At 43.2% G+C, this 13,368-nt stretch overlaps 1 protein-coding gene across 1 annotated transcript; it reads right to left on the reverse strand.

Annotated features, from left to right (window-relative positions):
- Positions 1–317: 317 nt before the first annotated feature.
- LOC136960422 (C-X-C chemokine receptor type 4-like) lies at positions 318–7,923 on the reverse strand. Its single transcript, XM_067254920.1, has 6 exons — positions 7,912–7,923; positions 6,207–6,314; positions 4,406–4,491; positions 3,887–4,164; positions 2,414–2,465; positions 318–558 (listed from the first exon to the last, which is right to left on the reverse strand). The coding sequence occupies exons 1-6, from the start codon at positions 7,921–7,923 to the stop codon at positions 318–320; spliced, it is 777 nt and encodes a 258-aa protein (XP_067111021.1).
- Positions 7,924–13,368: the final 5,445 nt, after the last annotated feature.

Here is a 13,368-nt window from a genome sequence, read left to right on the forward strand (position 1 = left end):
GACACATCAAGGACTACCACAGCACTAACTGAGGAGGGAAGGGTGAACACCTCCAAAATAATTTAAACTAACACACACACAACTCTGAGAGACAGGAAGAGTAACACAAAAAGTGAGAACATTTAATTCGAAATGTTATTCTATATAAACAAATTTAAAAACAACAACATCAGTGACCCACAAACCCTATTTACAGAAAAGTTTATCTTTCAGACAAGGGACCAAGTCATCGATCAGCAGACTACCCTCTTCTCATATATAGGACAAAGCATTTACACCCTCATCCAACCCACACCTACATCCACACCCATATTCTGTTAGCTGGAGTGTAGACTAAGTGACTCAGACTCTGTGGTAGTAGAGGTTCCTGGGCGTCTAGGAGGTGGAATCTTCAGACTGGAGACGACGCGACCGAGTGTTGAGTCCTCCCGTCTGGCGGACCTCTTGAAGTCCGCCCCCAGGAAGGCATACAGCAGCCGGTTTAGGCAGCAGTGGGCAAATGCCATTGGTTCAGCCACCGCCAGCCACACACCCAGCACCACCTCCAGACTGCAGCCCCTGGGAATGACCTCTAGGCGCTTATGCAGTTTTCACGAAGATTCTGGCATTCACCAATGTTTTCTTATTTGGGATTTGTTCTTAGGTAAGAACAGAATTTACGCACACCCAAGAGCACTCTTACGCACAATTGAGAGCTGACTTGTTTTCGCAAAATGTAAGTAGTTATACCTTTTTCGTCCGTTTTAATTAAAAATTGAATATTTCTTTCCTTTATAATTTTCCAACTCATAATTTTCATAATTTTACAAAAATATTTTGTTTTTTATAAATACACACTACACTTACACTTCTGCACATTTGTAAAGCACTTGGAATTTCCATTGTGTATGAATTGTGCTAGGCCTATATAAATACAGTATTTTACAATCGCTATGACAATGTTTTCATTTACATTTTTACATTTAGTCATTTAGCAGACGCTCTTATCCAGAGCGACTTACAGTAAGTACAGGGACATTCTCCCCGAGGCAAGTAGGGTGAAGTGCCTTGCCCAAGGACACAACCTCATTTGACACAGCCAGAATCGAACCAACAACCTTCAGATTACTAGCCCGATTCCCTAACCACTCAGCCACCTGACTCCCTTTCAATACTTTTAACAAGTTTCCTAAACTCTTGACACAGTTAGCACAACATCCGTCTGTGTTGGCTATACAATTAACACATTTCTTGTTGCTTTGACACAAAATGCATAGAATAAACACAAATCTTAAATGCTTGAACTTCTTTTACACACAAGCTCAACCAAGACCAAAACAATCGATTATTACTGCCCATTTTACCAATGCTTTCACACTGTATGTTGGAACAGATAACATCATGTTCAAAACCTAACTTATTTGCTAAAGCCAAAGTGAACAGCTGTTCATATTGTAAATTGAAACACAAACATATCCCCTGTATTTTATTCCATTGCTACTGAGAAACAGCTGGTTGAGGACCTCTTTGGGCTGATCTTATGTGGAAAAAGAACAATACAGAGAAACACGAAGAAAGAAAGAATATGTAATGCCTGCACAAGGGAGAGGAAGACAAGTACCAGGACAAGGGAGAGGAGTGGGGCAAGGGAGAGGAGTTCGAATGTGTGGTGGTGCTCAGAGAAGGGGCCAGAGCTAGGGTAACTGATGAAATATAGTAAATGGCAGTTATATTGCATACTTCTTGCAATAATGTCCTGTTGCAACTGAAGCCTTTATTGCAGCAATGTTTCTGTCTTCTTTTTTTCAATACAGTAACCGTACATTCTATAAAGCTACTCTGAGATGGGTCATTCATTTTTGTTCTGAATTTCTGCAACAAAAGAAACAAAATGCATGCATTTACTAAACCCAACAAAACAAAAATTTAAAGAGGCTTCAAAAGAAACTGCACACAATCTATGATCCATATACTGTGAGACCTGACACATATACTGTATAATAGAATGCAGTTTCTGTCATTTCAACTGATGTTAGTGTTTTTGCTGTGCTATGATTGACTAAATGTTCCTGTTGAAAGAGAACATGTGTTAGTGTTCTGGTAGACATGGTGTATTGTTTATTGTATTTTTGTGTTATGAAAATTAGTGTTTGAGTTTAGTTTACAATGTGTTATTTTTAGCATGAAATTAACAGTTTTGCCAATTGTGCGTGGTAGGTGTGTTGGTGCATTAAGAGTTAAGGAAACTTGTTAGATGTATTGAAAAGATTGTCATGGCGATTGTAAAAAAACTGTAAACTAGCCTTGCTTTGCCTTGCCTTCAATTCAAATCAATTATGTTAACAGGGAATGTTTCCATCCAATAATAAGTGACTTATCACTGTATTTATAGGCCCAAAGTAGGCTTAATCCGCACACTAGGACTTCACCACACAATTGCGTATTTATGTCTGACACTGCCAAGAGAGCCGCAGGCAACCTGGCTCCTGGAAAGGGAGAGGGGGTGAGGGAGACAAAGAGGAGATTTGGTCGTTAGATCAGGAATCAGAATCAGAATGGGTTTTTATTCGCCATGAAAGTTTGCACAGACAAGGAATTTACTTTGGCAGGAGAGCCTACCTAGGCAGCCATTTTCGGCGCCAACTAGAAAGTTACAGCATAACATGAGGAGAGAGGAGGAGAGAAAAAGGCAACACCCAGACAATGCTCCTAGAGGAGTACAGTGTGGCAACAGACAAAAACCTCAGCACATAAGCACAACAACATTTACAAAAACACGTACTTGCAACGGGGAGGGGGGGGGGGGGGGGGTAGACAAGCAGCATCTGGACCTGCAGCCATGGTAGGCGCTGGACACAGACCTGCCAGCCACCTTGGGGAAACAAGCAGGCGAAGGCGTTGGATGGGGGTGGGGGGGTGGTGATATCTGTAGTAGGTGAAAGTTAATGTGTGAGTAGGTCTGGGTTGGCGCCCTCGACCTAGGCCACAATCAGTCCGATTCTCCCTATGCAGATTGTGTTGGCCAGGAGACATCCTTGGTCATGACCCGGGAAGAGACCAAACCACAGATGTCGGTGGGGGGGGGGGGGGGGGGAAGGGAGGAGCAAGATAGTCTCGCTTCAGCGCTCTCCAGGGGAGTTTTTTTCCAGCGACGACCTTGGCCAGGGCCTGTGCTGGTTACGGGGCCGAAAGTGGATAAGATTGGGGTAGTTGTTTTGACGAGTAGCCGCAACTCAATTTTCACGTCCACCCTTCAGGAAGGTCTCCATGTCCTCCATCTTCCTTTGCTCAGCCGCAAACTTATCCCTGTTGTAATCAATGCTGCGTTGTAAGTTCACAGTCTGAGCTCCAACAACTCTGCCCACCGCATCAATCATATCGGGCAGCCTAACGGGGTTTTTGACGGGTGCAGCCGTTTCCTTGATTTTCCGATATACAAAGCCAGCGCCTATTCCAAACAGCAGAAAGCCTGTAATCATAGTTCCGAATATGAAGATGTCTTCAACGTCCTCCACGGAAAGCGCCGCTAGACACACGACACGCCAATTCTCCCACGCGTCCATCGTGTAGCCAGCTGCGAACGTCCCGTCCGGACAGTTAGGTTCCCCCGCACCCGAGCTTCTCTTCTCTTAGAGAAGATGGTGTCAATAGCATTGAGAGAACAGCTAATTAATTCCATGCTTCTAGTTTCAGAGAGTGATGATGAGAGAGTATCTTGAGACAAGACAAGACACAAGACACAGCCAAGCAGGGAAGGTCAGGGAGGGGAGGAGAGAAAAATGCGACCGCCTTTGTCGAGAGCCAAAGAAAGAGGTGGAGAATACAAGTGAAAATGTACCTCTGTACATCCGAGGCATGGGCACGTTGTGAGAGAGAGATAAGGGATGAGGCTAGAGACCTAGCTCACCTACAAACACCAGTCTCCGTGCCAGTAGCTGTCTCGTGCGTGAGGTGTGCGCGTCTGTTGCTTTGACCACGGCTAGGTAGAGACTGATGAAGGCCAGGATGAGCACACTCCCATACAGGTTCACCGTGTAGATGACGTGCACGGCCACACAGGTGCCTAATCCGAAACGCCAGTCCGTCAGTGCGGCATCCACTGCCCAGAATGGGAGCGTCAGCACGAAGAGAAGATCGGCAGCAGAGAGGTGCAGCTGGGAGCGGTCTGTCAGACTCAATTTTGACCTGGGGACAATCAGATAAATGTGTGTCATCTTCTACATCAGAATCTGAATTTGTTTTATCCGCCATGTAATGTGTTCACACAAACAAGGAATTTACTGTGACAGAAAGTTGCATACAATAAACAAATGTACGGATCTTATAAATAAAAGCTTAAAATGTACAAAGTAACTAACTAAACTTACTAATGAACTAAACTAATATCATCTTTGTCATCGTCTTTATCATCCATCTTTATTCTTACCTGCGCTGGCAGCCAAGCACCATCAGGCCGTTCCCAGTGATGCCCAGGACAAAGATGAAGCCGTAGACCACAGGGAGGAACACTCTCTAGAGGTCAGGGGTTATCACTTGATCAAGGATCATGTACACCTACAAATCCTAGATACGTAAATACAACAACAAAGCTGAATAAGACCTTGCGGCATACCTCATAGTAAGACATGATTGAGTGGCGCCTAGGTCTCTGTCTCCTCTGCTGAGCGGAGTTGAGTACACTTCTCCCTTCAGTGGAGTTTAATATCTCTCACATTCACCCCCCAGAGCCCATACAAGTCTTGGTAGGAGGACTACACTTCCTCGTCTCTAGGTTGGAGAAAATACACTTCCTCGTCTCAGTTGGAGAAATACACTGCCTCATCTCTGTTGGAGAAATGCACTTCCTCATCCCGGTTGGAAGAATAAACTTCCTCATCTCGGTCGGACAAATGAGTTCCCTTCCCCCCTCGTCTCTGTTGGAGAAATGTACTTCCTCATCATGGTTGGAAGAATAAACTTCCTCACCTCGGTCGGACAAATTAGTTCCCTTCCCCCCTCGTCTCTGTTGGAGAAATGAGCGCCCTTCCCCCCCTGCAACTTGGTTGGACGAAATGAGCGCCCTTCCCCCCCTGCAACTAAGTTGGACAAATGAGCGCCCTTCCCCCCTGCAACTTGGTTGGACGAAATGAGCGCACTTCCCCCCATCGTCTCTGTCAGAGGAAATGAGCGCCCTTCCCCCCCTGCAACTAAGTTGGACAAATGAGCGCCCTTCCCCCCCTACAAATTGGTTTGACGAAATGAGCGTCCTTCCCCCTTCCTGCAACTAAGTTGGACAAATGAGCGCCCTTCCCCCTCCCTGCAACTAGGTTGGACGAAATGAGCGCCCTTCCCCCCTGCAACTTGGTTGGACTAAATGAGCGCCCTTCCCCGCATCGTCTCTGTCGGAGGAAATGAGCGCCCACCCCCCCTGCAACTAAGTTGGACAAATGAGCGCCCATCCCCCCCTGCAACTAGGTTGGATGAATTGAGCGCCCTTCCCCCCTGCAACTAGGTTGGACGAAATGAGCGCCCTTCCCCCCTCATCTAGGTTGGACGAATGAGCGCCCTTCCCCCCCTCGTCTCGGTCGGAGGAATGAGGAAAGAGGAATGTTGTCTGCGTTGTCTATTACGCCACTCTCTCGCTGTATCCGCGTTGTCTGCTTGGACACTGAGAGCTTGGACGTTTCAGAGGAGGTGGGATACTGAGAGCTTGGACACTGAGCACTTGGACGTTTCAGAGGAGGTGGGATACTGAGAGCTTGGACACTGAGCACTTGGACGTTTCAGAGGAGGTGGGATACTGAGCGCTTGGACAACAAGCGCTTGGACGTTTCAGAGGAGGTGGGATACTGAGCGCTTGGACACCGAGTGCTTGGACGTCTCAGAGTAGGTGGGATACTGAGCGCTTGGAAACTGAGGGCTTGGATGTTTCAGAGGAAGTGGGATACTGTTTCCAAGTTGTTGAGACGCACCGATCCTAGTCTATTACACCACTCTTGTGCCGCTTCAGGTTCTTTGTGACTCACCAATCCTAGTCTGTTACACCACTCTCGTGCTGTATCCAAGTCGTTGTGAGTCACAGTGATGTTTTGAAAACGTTTCACAATAAAAAAATAAAGTGACATATTTGTATCCCTTGCGTTGTCTACCTGGTCTGTTACGTGACTCTCGTGCTGTTTCCAAGTTGTTGAGACTCACCGTACCTAGTCTATTACACCACTCTCGTGAGACTCAGCAGGGAGGAACACTCGCTGGACGTCAGGGGTTATCACTTGATACAGGTCACACAGATCCTCCAGGGCCACCCCCAAGTCGCCAGAACAAGTGTAGTTTATGTCATAGTCAAACACAATATGCTGTAGGCAGGGAGAGAGACACAGAGAGAGAGACAGATAAGAGGGGGAGAGAGATGGCAACAGTCATGAGGTACATAGAAAGACACTAGTCGATGAAGTGAGAGAGAATCACTTCTTTTCAGTTAGAGCAATAAACTTCATCTCGGTTGGATGAATGAACGCCCTTCCCCCCTCGTCTCGGTGGGTTCCTTGCGTTGTCTACCTGGTCTGTTGCGTGACTCTCGTGCTGTTTCCAAGTTGTTGAGACTCGCCTGTCCTCTCAAAGTTTCAGAGGAGGTGGCATGCTGAGCGCTTGGACGTTTCAGAGGAAGTTGTCTGGGGAAGTGCTACTACTACTTACATACATTCAGTGGGTTAGGGTCAGGACAGCAGCCGTTGTCTAGAGTCACAGAGCTATGGCTGGGGATTTCACTGCGCTGAAAGTTCTGCAGCAGATGTTTGACAGTGATGTTGTGAAAACTTTTCACAATAAAACAATAAAGTGACATATTTGTATTCCTTGCCTTGTCTACCTAGTCTGTTACGTGACTCTCGTGCTGTTCCCAAGTTGTTGAGACTCACCGCACCTAGTCTATTACACCACTCTCGTGCTGTATCGGGTTTGATGTGACTCACCAATCCAAGTCTGTTAGACAACTCGTGCCGTTTCGGGGTCCTTGTGAGTCACAGTCATGTTGTGAAAACTTTTCACAATAAAAAGATAAAGTGAAATATTTGTATTCCTCCCGTTGTCTACCTAGTCTGTTACGTGACTCTCGTGCTGTTTTCAAGTTGTTGAGACTCACCGCACCTCGTCTATTACACCACTGTCGTGCTGTATCGGGTTTGATGTGACTCACCAATCCAAGTCTGTTAGACAACTCGTGCCGTTTCGGGGTCCTTGTGAGTCACAGTCATGTTGTGAAAACTTTTCACAATAAAAAGATAAAGTGAAATATTTGTATTCCTCCCATTGTCTACCTAGTCTGTTACGTGACTCTCGTGCTGTTTTCAAGTTGTTGAGACTCACCACACCTACTCTATTACACCACTGTCGTGCTGTATCGGGTTCGATGTGACTCACCGATCCTAGTCTGTTAGACAACTCGTGCCATTTCGGGGTCCTTGTGAGTCACAGTCATGTTGTGAAAACTTTTCACAATAAAAAGATAAATTTAAATATTTGTGTAAGGCAGTCCAGACAGTGGGGAGACAGTGAGGAAAATTATGTACAAATAAGGCTTATGTGATTAACGACCACTTCACCTGCTGAACGTTCTAGTGTATCAGTGTACTGACCACTGAAGACCCGTTAAGGAAGCGATTCTGTGCATTCTATGTTTGAACATGTCCAGATACTGTATTTAAGCACTCTTGTAAGAGAGAGTCTTCACTCATGCTAGCCACTCTGTTGTGGATTGGTGGCATGATCCGACGTCGAGCTAGTAAAACAGAGTCAACCCTTTTTATAATTGTCGTGACTCCTTCCGGCCTGCCTTCTGCAGAATTTACATCTTATCAAGTGACGTCACTGAACAGTGATCTTCAGAAAAAGGGTACCAGCAGGTGAGCAGACTTTGATTGTCATTTTTGAATGGTTATATTAACTTCTGCTTACCTGTGGTCCCATAGCTGTTAAGAGAACGAACCTGTTCAAAATATATTTATAAAAAGGGGAATGGATGAGTTATGTATAAGGAGAAGGCAGGAGCCACGACTTTGAAGTAGTCTAGTAGATTAATAGGGAATTGGCAAAATGTATCTTATTTCACTCGATGACTGTTAATTAATGGTAAATACGAGAAGGCCTAACAGTTTCTTGGGAAGCGATAATCTACGGTACAGATACGAACAGAAACCATGAGCAAGGGCTGGTCCGCTTGACGTCTAATTGGTTAAAAAGTTTTGTATCTGCGTAGGACATATGAAATGATGTGTCATGGTAAGACGTATGGACCATAAAAACCTCTAACAAAACTTGGTTAGAAGGTCAGTAATTTAAGGGCAGGATTCCCGGTACTGTAAAGTCCGTTAACAAGTCTCGTTGCTGGTTCGAACAATATAAAAACTTAGGTTAATGGTTGTAGATACGCACGTGATTAGTAAAACGTTGAAAGACACGTTAAATTGAAGTGTAAGACTCGAGCAATGTTTCCCAAGGACTAAAAACGTATTATGATAAATTACAGTCATTCAAGTGCTAAATTCATATGTAAAGAGATATCTTCTTAAAAGATAATCAAAACTTAAAAGATAAATACACAAATGAACGTAAAGAAATAAAAGGTTTGACTTAGGATATTAGTTACTAACGTTTTTCTTTTACTAAACGTGCATGAAAAAATGGGGAGCCAATCTAGTAAACCGAATGTGCTTATGGTAATTAAATTCAGGACAGAGACAGAGAAAAATACCATGTCAGAGTCACTAAAAATGGATGTACATTTAAAACAAGTTCCAACTATAAATTTTATTCGCAAGTCATTCGTTCCGAAGGTGTCTCTTTAGGAGGAAAGATGAGGGAAGGGAGATATGCTCAAGGAGAGACTCGCCCCTCCTCACACGACCCCTCCAAGACCAAACATGGCACCACAGGCCACACACCAGACTGACACACTTGTCGACTCAATGTGGGAGTAGTGACGCTGTATACTGCCATGGACTTGGACAAATGTTAAATGTATCATTAATGCCCCACAATTTCATATTTCAGATAAACCCTCTGAAATACCACAATTGAGTTTGAGTATTGCAGGAAAAATAATTCCCTTTTTGGTTGATACTGGAGCCACAATTTCCTGCTTAAGGAAACTGATATTGATTGTCCCCTGAGTAAAGACACTGTCCAGTCTGTCGGCATCAGTGGTAAGCCTCAGATAGACCCTATGTCACTTCCATTACAAATTGATCTTGATGATTATAAATTACAACATTCTTTCATTGTTAGCGCAACTTCTCCAATGGCATTATTGGGAAGAGACTTATTAAGTAAATTGAATGTAACCATCTTATGTTTTCAGGATGGGATAGAGATCCACATACCTCAGTTTTTTCCAGTAGTGTAAAGGCATGCCACAGAGCTGAGTCTATTTTAGGGGATGTTGAGTTTGTGTAGGCGTTGTCTACCATTAGTGATATTAAGAAATTGGCCTCTTGTAATGTCGCTGCAGCTGCTAGGATTGTTAATTTGAAATCAGTTGATTTTCCTTTTTCAGAGACACTCATAGATCCTGAGGTCTTACAAGACGTTTCAAGGAACATATTTATCTCACCACATGGGATTCTGTTATTGGGGAAGACTATTTCTGATAACGTTGAAACCGTTGTGTGTGCAGTCAGGGAGGATTTTTCTGATGTCCCTCATTTGATAGTTGCTTTTCATCAATATTTATTAATGCCCACAGATTAGGAGGAATCTTAATAGTTGTATCATCTGGACGTATGGATTGGAACCTAGGCATTTCTTTATTGAACAATACAGACTGACGTTGAACCACGGATTCGGTATGCTAATGTTAAAATATAATTATTACACATTATCCTTTATTCAAAGATAAAGAAGAGGGGATGAACCCTGTTATTGACAGTCTATTACAACAATAGTATATTTGGACACGCCCTCCAAAGAGCTATATTGATTCAGCAGCTGTCTATAGTGCAATAGTTAATAGGCATCTGGCACAATTATCACTCCCATGTAACTCGACCTGATTGCAAAATGTAGACTATATTCTGGTGGCGGCCAGAAATGAGACAGAATGTGTCTCAGAATCGAGAGCCCTGCTCAAACATTGGCAACAGGTGGACACTGGGCCTCATTTGCTAAACTCCAATTCTGTCAAGAATCAATGAACTATCGGGGATATGGCTGTCGATTTTGTCACAGGAAAGAGTGAACAGCATTAAGGACATTGTACGACCAAGGAACAAAACTGAGATGTTGTCTTTCCTAGGACTGGTGAACTATTGCAAAAATGGGATTTCTGAATACACGATTCACTATGCAGAATTGCGCATGGCCACACTCAAAGACTCTCCTGAAGTCATTCAATGGAATGAGGAAATGAAACATGCCTTCCGTCATATCAAATATCTCTTGTGTACTGCTCCTGCACTGGGATTACCTGACTACAAACTAACTTTTCATCTGTACGTTGCAGACAATGGTGAAATAGTATCCGCAGTTCTGGGACAGGAACATGGAAATGGAGTTAGGCCAGTAGCCTATTACGGTAAAATGTTGCCACTAATCGTCAAGGGCATGGTTCCCTGTTTAAGAGCTGTTGCATCCGCTGCTTTAATGGTGGAAAAGGCACAAATAATAGTTATTGGACATTCAATGATATTACACAATTCACATACCGTGCACATTTTCTTAGTACATATTACGACGCAACACATGACAAGACAGAGACGTAATAATCACAAACACATTTTGACAGGAACTCAAAATGACACACACAAATCCAGCTGTGCATCTCAAAGCTTTATTGCATGGAACAGAACCAGAGGATGTAGCTTCTCATGATATCATGGATATTATTAATTCAGGACAGATTTATAACAAACAGCTTTGGAACATAGTGACTTTGTCCTATTTTGTGACGGTTCAGCAATGCGACCAGATGATAAAACTATTCTTTCCGGATATTCCATAGTGGATGATTTAGGAAATTGTATTGAAGCCCATAGATTACCTGTCTCTTCGGCTCAAGCGGCAGAAATAATAGCGTTAACTAGATCTTGTATATATGCCAAAGATAAATCGGTTACCATATATACAGACTCCAAATATGCATTTTCAGTGGCACATGACTTCAGTAAGATTTGGGAAAACAGAGGTTTTGTAACTACTGCAGGAAGACCCATACAACATGCAGATTTAGTAAGAGGATTATTAGATGCTATGATGTTGCCAACTAACCTTGCCATAGTAAAATGTGTGGGTCATTCAAAGGCAGATTCTGTTACCCATGTGGGTAACGCCATGCACTACATTTCACAATTGTTCTTTACAATTGGACTAGAACAACAAGTTAGAGATTTTGTTAAGCGGTGCTTAATCTGCGCTCGTTGTAATCCACACGTCAATCCAGCTAAAAGAGATCATTTGCCGAAACCTGAAGGTCCATTCCAACAATTACAGATAGATTTTACTCACATGCCCAAGTGTCGATGATTTTCGTATCTTTTAGTGATAGTGGATCGATTTTCGAAATGGCCAGAAGCCTTTGCGACAAGAAAGGAAAACGCTCAAACAGTAGTTAAGTGTTTAATGGAACATGTTATTCCTCGTTTTGGAATACCAAATGCGATAGACTCTGACAATGGAACTCCTTTTATCAGAGCGATGGCAAATTCAGGCACAGGATTTGCTCCTCATGAAGTTTAGGTGGCTAGACCTTTTCCTCTAGGAGTGCTGATGGACAAGACACCAGCAAATGATTTAACTTTGTTGCAGGAAACTCAACAACAGTATGTGAAACAGTTGTGGTCTTTTGTGTCTGACATTAATCAACAAGTAACAGATTCTCTTCCTACTCCAGGTGATCAGAGTATTCATAATTTTCAGCCGGGTGATTATGTTTTGGTACGCAGTTTAAAAACATTGTCTCAGCCGGACTAGCCAAGATTTGGACCTCCGACTCAGGTTCCTTTGGCAATCAGAACAGCTGTTAAGGTTACAGGTCAACCCCAATGGATTCATGCATCTCGACTTCGAAAAGCACCTCCTATAGCGAATGCAGTATAGGACGTATAGGATACAGTGAACGGCACATCAAAGGATGGGTAATATTTCTCGCCTCCATATTAATATTTCATTATCATGAGTGTGGATATGGTGTTGTTCTTCTCTCTTTGTTTCATGATGTATAGAAGTGAAGACATTGGCAGTGACACAGAACTGTGAGAAAGATCATGAGACCAGAAAAAAGGATGGGGGATACTCCACAGAGAACTCGAACCAAATTCGTGGTTGTGCGGAGCATCATCTCTCTTCTGGCGTTGATCACGGTCAATTATGCGGTCATGCTCGAACACCCTACTAATTCGGATGATGATTCATGGGATACCAAGGCAGGGATAGTGGTTAAAAAAAGTAATTAAGTGAACATTCTAACTCTTATGATCAGCATGTTAGTACACATGTACGACGTAATGTTCCAACACCTGCAAGTATTCTTGGAGTTGAAGTACAGAATCATATTACTATGAATGAATCAGACATGATTTGTTTAATTTATCCATTGATGACAACAGGAAGAAAACCATTCTATGTTCAGAAAGTGGAATACTTTAACATGATGGAAACGACGCTAGCAATTAAGGCAGAGTACGAATCACTTGACGGTGAAGAAGTGTTAATACTAAGTCAAGCACTTATGTTTACCGAGCCCAGCACAGTTACTGTTGAGTACTGTAATGCATTCTGGAAGAAGCTCACTCCTAAGTTTCTAGTTCAGAGAGATTTGGATGCTTATGACAATATTCAACCAATAGTTATTAAAGCTACACGAATGAAGGCACCTGTAACTTGTCTAAGTTATACTCAAGGCGTTAAAACAGTGCATGAGATGGGTTTTACTCAGGGTTGTCCAGATAAGAGGATCTTCCTGGGAACACTTCATCCATGGCCTGCTACTGATCTCATGATTTGGCTTTGTGATAACAACCTTTACACTTATCTTCCACTTTATTGGAAAGGTAGATGTGCTCCTTATTGGATACCACCTAGTACTGTATTTGGGAGAGTTCCAATTCCCACATCATGGCCAGAAATTTCACCTAATGATATATCTGGACCCTTCAAAGAAAATGATTAAGTAAAATACACAGATGAGGATATGCCAGTCAATAAAGACCATCCTTTTGCATCTAATTTATGGTACAGCGCTCTCAAAAGTAGAGTTCGGAAACTGACTCCTAATTCTTGCTATGCGTGTTCCATGTTACCGCAATCAACTGAAGAATTGTTTCCTTATTGGACAGTTCCACTTCAAGGTTCTGAAGGATTATCATCCATGTGCCTTCTCGCGTATCAATACGTATTGCAAAGACATCCTTTGTTAGGTGA

This window comes from Osmerus mordax, chromosome 17, assembly GCF_038355195.1.
Source record: "Osmerus mordax isolate fOsmMor3 chromosome 17, fOsmMor3.pri, whole genome shotgun sequence".
Taxonomy (NCBI): domain Eukaryota; kingdom Metazoa; phylum Chordata; class Actinopteri; order Osmeriformes; family Osmeridae; genus Osmerus; species Osmerus mordax.

What these genes read in the sequence shown, in the direction of transcription:
- LOC136960422 (XM_067254920.1), bottom strand. An exon ending in TAACCCCTGACGTCCAGCGA is followed by an intron (nt 4,492 to 6,206) that starts GTGTTCCTCCCT and finishes CCTGACCTCTAG; the next exon opens with AGAGTGTTCCTCCCTGTGGT. An exon ending in TCAGACATAAATACGCAATT is followed by an intron (nt 559 to 2,413) that starts GTGTGGTGAAGT and finishes GGTCATTCCCAG; the next exon opens with GGGCTGCAGTCTGGAGGTGG.